The sequence below is a fragment of the Otolemur garnettii genome, unplaced genomic scaffold (assembly GCF_000181295.1).
Source record: "Otolemur garnettii isolate 467f Iridium unplaced genomic scaffold, OtoGar3 scaffold00087, whole genome shotgun sequence".
Classification (NCBI taxonomy): Eukaryota; Metazoa; Chordata; class Mammalia; order Primates; family Galagidae; genus Otolemur; species Otolemur garnettii.
This window is the reverse complement of record NW_003852482.1, coordinates 8,231,887-8,241,142: the sequence shown is the minus strand read 5'-3', so window position 1 is coordinate 8,241,142 and position 9,256 is coordinate 8,231,887. Positions and strand designations below refer to the sequence as shown.

The following is a 9,256-nucleotide window of genomic DNA, read 5'->3' as shown; positions in this document are numbered from 1 at the left end:
TTTTTTTTTTTTTTTTTTTTGAGACAGAGCCTCAAGCTGTTGCCCTGGTAGAGTCCTGTGGAGTCACAGATCACAGCAACTTCCAACTCCTGGGCTTAAGCAATTCTCTTGCCTCAGCCTCCCAAGTAGCTAGGACTACAGGCGCCCACCACAATGCCTGACTGTTTTTTGGTTGTAATTGTCATTGTTGTTTGGCAGGCCTGAGCTGGATTCAAACCCACCGGCTCTTGTGTATGTGGCTGGTGCCTTAGCTGCTTGAACCATAGGCGCTAAGCCAATTTTTTTTTTTTAATAGAAGATCTTACTATGTTATCCTGGGTAGAGTACAATGATATCATCATAGCTTACTACAACCTTAACTACCTAGGACTATAGGCATCTGCCACTGTGTCAAGCTAATTTTTCTTTCTTTTTTTTGAGACAAGAGTCTCACTATGTTGCCCTTGGTAGAGTGCTGTGGTGTCACGGCTCACAGCAACCTCCAACTCTTGGGCTTAAGCGATTGTCTTGCCTCAGCCTCCCAAGTAGCTGGGACTATAGGCACCAGCCACAACCCCTGGCTGTTTTTTGTTACAGTTGTTATTGTTGTTTAGCCAGCCCGGGCCAGGTTTGAACCTGCCACCCTCAGTGTATGTGGCTGTTGCTGTGGCTACTGTGTTATAGGCGCCAAGCCTAATTTTTCTATTTTTAGGTGTTTTTTTTTGTTTGTTTAAGAGACAGAGTCTCACTTTGTCACCCTGGGTAGAGAGCCATGGCATCAGCTCACAGCAACCTCCAGCTCTTGGGCTTAGGTGATTCTCTTGCCTCAGCCTCCTGAGTAGCTGGGACTATAGGTGGCACCACAATGCTCAGCTATTTTTTTGTTGCAGTTTGGCGGGGGCTGGGTTTGAACTCACCACCCTCAGTTTATGGAGCTGGCTCCCACTCACTGAGCCACAGGTGCCGCCCCTAATTTTTCTATTTTTGTAGAGAAAGGATCTTGCTATTTTCCTCAGGCTGGTTTCAAACTCCAAAGCTCAAGTGATCCACCTCAGCCCCACAGTGTGCTAGGATTAGAGATGTGCACCCCTGCGCCTACCCATTGCTTCATGATCTTAGAGGAGTTGTTTGCCATGAAGTCACAGTTTGTCTTTCTTCTCAGATGTGATTCAGCATTGCCAGCGAGTCAAACCCATCATTGATCTGGTCCATAAGGTCATCAGTACAGACCTATCCATAGCAGACTGTCTTCTGCCTATCACGTCCCGCATCTACATGCTGCTGCAGCGGTGAGTCTCTTGTGATTGACTCTTGGCTGCCTGGCAGAACTCTCTGCAGTTGTTCTCTTGGTTTTCAGAAGGTGGCCACATGCCCACCAAATTAAAGTCCACACACATTCTTCTATGGGAAGCCCTGGTATTGTATTTGTCCCCAGCTGAGGGCTATCCTATGTTTTTTTTTTTTTTTTGAAACAGGGTCTCACTTTATCACCCTGATAGAGAGCTGTGGCATCATAGCTCACAGCAACCTCAAACTCTGGGCTTAAGCGATTCTCTTGTCTCAGCCTCTCAAGTAGCTGGGACTATAGGCACCCGCCACAATGCCCAGCTATTTTTTGTTGCAGATGTCGTTGTTGTTTAGCCAGCCCAGGCTAGGTTAGAACTGGTCACACCAAGGGTATGTAGCTGGTGCCATAACCATAGTGGTACGGGCACCAAGCCAGACTTCCCTGTTTTTATATCTCTCCTAAGAGGAAGGACTGAGAGGGCTTTTAATGATTTGTGATGGAACCAATTGTATGTACTTTATTTTTCTTTTTCTTTTTTTTTTTTTTTGAGACAGAGCCTCAAGCTGTCCCCCTGGGTAGAGTGCCGTGGCATCACAGCTCACAGCAACCTCCAACTCCTGGGCTCAAGCGAGTCTCCTGCCTCCGCCTCCCAAGTAGCTGGGACCACAGGCGCCCGCCACAACGCCCGGCTATTTTTTTTTGGTTGCAGCCATCATTGTTGTTTGGCGGGTCCGGGCTGGGGATTCGAACCCACCACCTTAGGTGTACGTGGCTGGCGCCTTAGCCGGTTGAGCTATAGGTGCCGAGCCTATTTTTCATTTTATTGAATACAGTACATTGTTCTCTAACCAGGTTAACAACAGTGATCTCACCTCCTGTGGATGTCATTGCTTCTTGTGTCAACTGTTTGACTGTTTTGGCTGCCAGGAATCCAGCAAAGGTGAGACACCACATCTTTCCAACAGACAAAAAAGGCAGCACTTGATATATGCCTGAAGATAATGTGGACTTAATCTTTTTTTCCTCTCAGGTCTGGACTGATCTTCGTCACACAGGTTTCTTACCATTTGTGGCACATCCTGTTTCCAACATGAGTCAGATGATTAGGTGAGCCAGGGCCTAGGGTGGGTAGAGCATATTTTCTAGAGAGAATCATATATGTTTCAGGTCTAGCCTCGCTTTACAGGTTTTAAGGAAGCTTGCCTGTCCACTTACTCTGAGTAGTCCTTACCTGATCAGCCCTCTGGCTGGAAATAGGAGAGTGAGTGAGGACAGGCTAAAGGAGATGGTGGGGTATGAGGCCCAGAGCTGCTGTCCTCTCAAGGCAGCACTGGTGGCTTGTAGTCTTTAAAGCCTGAAAGTGGGAGAGTGAGAAAAGATTTCTCATCCAGCTGCTTCCATTTTAGGTACATGGGAGTTTGCTCTATAGCTTAAAGAATATAGGAATATAGAAGTGTCTAGATCCAGAGACTTTTCCTACTCTTCTTCTTCTTTTTTTTTTTTTTTTTTTTTTTTTTTGCAATTTTTAGCCAGGGCTAGGTTTGAACCCACCACCTCCAGCATATGGGGCCAGCGTCCTACTCCTTTTAGTCATAAGCACCGCCCGACTTTTCCTGTTCTTAAATCACAGTAACTCTGTACTTTATCTTTTTTTTTTAATTTGAGACAGAGCCTCAAGGTGTCACCCTGAATAAAGTGCTATGGCATCACAGCTCACAGCAACCTCCAACTCCTGGGCTCAAGCGAGTTTCCTGACTCAGCCTCCCAAGTAGCTGGGACTACAGGCGCCCACCACAATGCCCAGCTATTTTTGGTTGCAGCCATCATTGTTGTTTGGTGGGCCCAGGCTGGATTCGAACCTGCCAGCTCAGGTGTATGTGGCTGGCACCTTAGCCACTTGAGCCACAGGAGCCGATCCTGTACTTTATCTTTCTGCATGGATGCTTGAGCTCGCCCATTCGACCACTTGGCAATACACAGGCCCCATCTTATTACCTATTTCCTCCTTGTTTTCTCTTGCTGATAAGACAAAAATGTTTCCTGATGTTCATTTGATTTTTTAATCTCTTGATGTTGTACATCAATAAAACATGATCTTAATGTTTACTCTGGGTATAAAATTGTCTGGATTTGATTAATGCTCTTGCTGAGCTTTCCTATTTTATGCTCAAATCATCTAGACTATGGGACAGCACCTGTGGCTCAAAGAGTAGGGCGCCAGCCCCATATGCTGGAGGTGGTGGGTTCAAACTCAGCCCCTGCCAAAAACTGCATTAAAAATCATCCAGACTATGACTCGTTTCTTGAAACTTGAAATTTCCTCTTTTTTTACCTCTATCTCTCTGTCTTTTCCCAGTGCGGAGGGCATGAATGCTGGAGGATATGGAAACCTTTTGATGAATAGTGAACAGCCTCAGGGCGAGTATGGGGTCACTGTTGCTTTTCTGCGTTTGATAACAACCCTTGTCAAGGTATAGTCTGATCAGATGGTTCTGAAATAGTATCTCTATCCCCTGTTGCTATAATCACTTTGTCTGTAGGCAGAACAGTTGTCTTGAAGTTATGATGCCTACAGTTTCTACACATTGAGCACCAGCTATGTGCCAGTACCTTTTTGCAGTTTTTGGCCAGGGCTGGGTTTGAACCCACTACCTCCGGCACATGGGGTCAGTGCCCTACTCTTTGAGCCACAGGCGCTGCCAAATGCCAGTATATTCTATCATGGGAGCTTTATTATGTGAATTTATTTATTTATTTATTTATTTATTTTTGGAGACAGAGCCTCAAGCTGTTGCCCTGGGTAGAGTACTGTGGCATCACAGCTCACAGCAATCTCCAACTCCTGGGCTCAAGCAAGTCTCCTGCCTCAGCCTCCCAAGTAGCTGGGACCACAGGTGCCCACCACAACACCTGGCTATTTTTTGGTTGCAGCCCGCATTGTTATTTGGTGGGCCCAGGCTGGATTCGAACCCGCCACCTTAGGTGTATGTGGCTGGCGCCTTAGCCACTTTGAGCCATAGGCACCGAGCCTATTATGTGAATTTATTTAATGCTCAGGAAGTTTATGAGTTAGAGCTGAAGAGACCATATAGGTAATGCAGTGGCCATCAAGCTATTTACATGGTAGCCCAAGGTAATAGGTACATTGTTTATTATTTCCCAGTATATGTGTGTGTGTATATATGTACTTCTAAATCAAAATTTCACAGTGTACCGTTTACTGTTACTACACAGGATGCCCTGTGACATTTTCTGTTTAGTCCCCTATAACTTTGTTTTTATTTTTTAATTTTAATTTTTTGGGGACAGAGTCTCACTCTTTTTCCTGGGGAGAATGCTGTGGTGTCTTCATAGCTCATAGCAACCTCAAATTCTTGGGCTTAAATCATCTCTTGCCTCAGCCTCCTGAGTAGCTGGGACTATGCCTGGCTAGTTTTTCTATTTTTGATAGAGATGGTATCTTTCTCTTGCTCAGGCTGGTCTCAAAGTCCTGAGTTCAAACAGTACACCCACCTCAACCTCTCAGAGTGCTAAGATTATAGGCATGAGCCACTATGCCTGGCCCCTTCCACCTTTTTTTAAGAGAATTGTGACCATAAGCTGATCTCTTAATCCATTAATGGATCACAACTCAGTTTGAAAAATACTTCATATGAGTTAGGAGTATAGATTTTGGAGTCAGATAAAATTTGGTTTATATTTCAGGTTGACCACTTAACTAGCTGGCAAGTACAAAATTTCTCGGAATCTCTACAAAATAAGAGTGATATGTGGTGTCTGTCTTGTCAGGTTGAGAGTCTTATGTCCAAAGCACTTGGTCTATTTCCTGATTGTAGGAATTATTGATTGCTTTAAAAGATAGAAGCAGTGTATACAGAGTTAGGGATATAAATTTAGATATTTATATGCAAATGAAGAGTCCCTATTTTAAAGATAAGAAAACTGAAGTTGGAGGGAGGGGGTTTGGAGGGATCACTTCTCAGGTTTATCTTATGGGGTACAGGTGAATCTTTCTAAGAGTAGAATGTGAACGTTTTAAAGCAATAACAGAAAATGACATGAAGGCTGTGTTGACCAGTTTGATGGAAGTATTTCAGATTGCATGTGAAAACCCCACACTGTACCCCAGAAGTGCATTAATGTACATAGTTACCATTCAATAAAAAAAAAGGGGGGGGGGAGAAAACTGAAGTTAACAAGTATTATCAGGACAAAACATTTTAGGCACCAGATCTCCTTTTTCATATTTCAGTGATGGGGTTGAGGTTAGGGATGGCTGGTGACCATGACAGAGAAGCTGGCATTCTTCATCACTGTTAATCTTATAACCTTTATATTTAAGGTATCTCCCTTCTGGGACGGCCCCTGTGGCTCAGTGAGTAGGGCGCTGGCCCCATATACCGAGGATGGCGGGTTCAAACACAGCCCCAGCTAAACTGCAACCAAAAAATAGCCGGGCATTGTGGCAGGCACCTGTAGTCGCAGCTATTCGGGAGGCACAGGCAAGAGAATCACCTAAGCCCAAGAGCTGGGTGTTGCTATGAGCTATGACGCCATGGCACTCTACTGAGGGTGACAAAGTGAGACTTTGTCTCTCCAAAAACAAAAAAAAAAGTATCTCTCTTCTGTCCAGATTTAGCCTTCATCACTTCTTCATGTTAGCACCTTTTGTGCTTTTGTGACATTCTCATATCTCTTTTTAGTCACTTTTTTTTATTCTAAAGAAACCCACAACTTGGGCTTATGTTTTGGTTTTTCAATGATGGCCAAAGCTTGCCCAGAATTCCTTTGGACCCACCCATGGGTTTTGGAGTTAAGTCTTCAGTAACTAGATGACTTTTCCTAATTGTCAGAAGCCCTCACAGCATAGTTTCTTTTAGGGGCAGCTTGGTAGTACGCAGAGCCAAGGACTTGTGCCCTGTGTAATGTTCGTGCTAAAGGAGATGCTTCCCAGCTACCACAAGTGGCGCTACAACTCTCATGGTGTGAGGGAACAAATAGGTAAGGACAGCATGGGCAGAGAAGACCTGGGAATTTCTAGGTTCCTGAAGATCTTTCTCTCCCTTTCTTGGGACTAGGGATATCACACAAGGCCACATTATTCCTTTGTCTTTTGGGCGGTCCAGGTTGCCTGATCCTGGAGCTCATTCACGCGATACTGAACCTGTGCCACGAGACAGACCTGCACAGCAGGTAATGAGGGGGACGATTGTTAGAGCTCAGTGCTCACCAAGGGAGATAATGGACTTTTGCTATGCAAAGCCCTCTCATTTCTTCCAGAGAACTCACCTTGGTTGAGCCGAGAGCTCTGATATCTTGAGATTGTGAGTTAGTTTCCACTGACCTATTTATCTTTGCTCCCTGTGAAGAGAAGAGAAATAAAGTGGAAACGAGATTGTGTGTGCGTGTGTGCATGTGTGTATTTGTGTATGCTTATATATTAATCATTTTTTATGGTCTTTCCAAAAGTATGCACATTATTTGGAAAATATTCAGTGCAAAATGTCCCCATATATCTCCTTCCCTCAGGTGATGTTAACATTAACATGTTCTAGGTTTTTTTCTCTGCCTGTAGTAACTGTTCTGTAACTTTCTTTCCATGCCATTGAGTACAGATCTGTTTTGTTTTTCTGGTTCTGTGTAATCCATTATATGGATTAATCATAATTCATTTCATTAACTATATCTCTGTTTCGTTTTACTGGTTCTGTATAATCCATTATATGGATTAATCATAATTCATTTCATTAACTATATTAATTGGTGTACATTTAAATTGCTTCTCAAGGTTATCTTTAGGATCAAGTCTATTTCAGAAAAATGATCAGAGTATCTTCAGCTTGCAGAGAGTTGATCTGTATCACCAGTAGCCAGTTTGTTAAGTTTGCCACCCTAGCCCAGCTGGATAGTGCCTTTTCCTTCCAATGATAAACTTGGCAGCTCCCTAGTAACTCTGAACATCTATTCTTCCAGCCACACTCCCAGCCTACAGTCTCTCTGCATCTGCAGTCTGGCCTACACAGAAGCAGGACAGACAGTTATTAATATCATGGGCATTGGCGTGGACACTATTGACATGGTGATGGCAGCTCAACCCCGAAGGTAGGGCTCCTTCTTCATCTGCCCTCTGTCTTTATGGTGCCTATGTGTTCTAAGAACTCTAGTTGACATTAACTTGCAGAAGGTTTCTTAGACAACCTGTTCTTCTTAGGACACAGCTAGGTTAGGTTGTTATCTAACCTAGTGGCTGCTAAATAGACTGACACATAGCAAAGGGAGTTGATTACTCCTCCTCTCTCCTAGTTTGGAATGGGACCTCTAACAGAGGCTGTTGAACTCTGGAATTATTGTTGTTATCTAATTCATGAGAGCACCTATGTTGCAAGTGAAGTCATGTTGTCTCAATCAACTTTGGTTTCCATTTGGCACCCTAGTGATGGGGCAGAGGGCCAGGGCCAAGGCCAGCTGCTCATCAAGACAGTGAAACTGGCATTCTCCGTCACCAACAATGTTATTCGGCTGAAACCCCCTTCTAATGTGGTGTCCCCCCTGGAACAGGCTCTCACACAACATGGTATGTATTTCTCTCCAATCAGTTGCAACGTTTCTGCCCATAAATATGTATTTTAGGCCATGTTTTTGGATATCAACAGTATTTTCTGATTAACTTTTTGAGGAAATTTGGGGATGATTATCAGCCCATTTCCTGGTTTTGGAAATAAAAGTACTGGATCATACTTTATTTCTGCCTCCTATTGATGATAGAAAAGTAGCTAAGGGGCGGCACTTGAGGCTCAGTGAGTAGGGCGCCAGCCCCATATACCAAGGGTGGCCAGTTCAAACCCGGCCCCGACCAAACTGCAACAAAAAAATAGCTGGGCGTTGTGGCAGGTGCCTGTAGTCCTACCTACTCAGGAGGCTGAAGCAGAATCGCCTACGCCCAAGAGCTGGAGGTTGCTGTGAGCTGTGACACGACAGCACTCTACCAAGGGCAATAAAGTGAGACTCTGTCTCTAAAAAAAATAATAATTTAACAAAAAAAAAGGAAAGAAAAGTAGTTAAGAACACAGGTTTGAAATCAGATAGCCTTGGCTGGGCATTAGTGGCTCATGCCTGTAATCCTAGCACTCTGGGAGGCTGAGGAGGGTGGATGGCCTGGAGCTCAGAAGTTCGAGACCAGCCTGAGCCAGAGTGAGACCCCCATCTCTGCAACAAAAAGCCAGGCATTGTGGTGGGTGCCTGTAGTCCCAGCTACTTGGGAGGCTAAGGCAAGAGAATTGCTCCAGCCTAAGAGTTGGAGGTTGCTATGAGCTATGATGCTATGACACTCTACTGAGGGCCACAAAGTGAGACTTTGTATAAATAAATGAAAAAAGAAAATTAACAAAAAGCTTTAAACTAAACTAATTGTAAGTAAAATTAAAAAAAAATTAAAAATGAATCAGACAGCTTTGGTTCAAATTTTGGCTGTAACCTCTGTGACCTCAGGCACATTATTAAACAATTATCCCTTAGATTTCTTATCTGTAAAATGGGGATAATAGTACAGGTTGAGAATTCCTTATCTGAAATGCTTGGGACCAACTGCGTTTCAGATTTCAGGGGTGTTTTTTTTTTGGATTTTGGAATATTTGAATTATACTTACTGGCTTAGCATCCCTAGTCCCCAAATCCCATGAGCTCCAGTGAACATTTCCTTTAAGCTGTAGCTTTAGATTTTGGACTTTTGGATTAGGTATGCTTAGCCTGTAATGTTTAGTTTATAAGATTACCATGAAGATTAGACAAATGACTACATTTAAAATATATAGAGATACTATTGATACTTATTAAGTATTGGTTATTACACTGTGACCTTTAATTATTCAATTTCTTTGTGATGCAGTTTCCTCATATTCTTTTTTTTTTTTTTTTTTTTTTTTTGAGACAGAGCCTCAAGCTGTCCCCCTGGGTAGAGTGCCATGGCATTACAGCTCACAGCAACCTCCA

The 9,256-nt window shown here is 43.6% G+C and overlaps 1 protein-coding gene across 1 annotated transcript in view; it reads left to right on the top strand.

Annotated features, from left to right (window-relative positions):
- NUP188 (nucleoporin 188) overlaps positions 1–9,256 on the top strand; it is a gene marked incomplete at its 5' end in the record, with an annotated part of 58,543 nt that overhangs the window by 33,764 nt on the left and 15,523 nt on the right. Inside the window, 8 exons of the mRNA XM_023516099.1 lie at positions 1,119–1,268; positions 2,120–2,207; positions 2,298–2,374; positions 3,624–3,738; positions 6,148–6,268; positions 6,394–6,460; positions 7,241–7,369; positions 7,702–7,841. Of these exons, the coding sequence (XP_023371867.1) occupies positions 1,119–1,268; positions 2,120–2,207; positions 2,298–2,374; positions 3,624–3,738; positions 6,148–6,268; positions 6,394–6,460; positions 7,241–7,369; positions 7,702–7,841 (887 nt within the window). The remainder of the gene's footprint in view (positions 1–1,118; positions 1,269–2,119; positions 2,208–2,297; positions 2,375–3,623; positions 3,739–6,147; positions 6,269–6,393; positions 6,461–7,240; positions 7,370–7,701; positions 7,842–9,256) is intronic.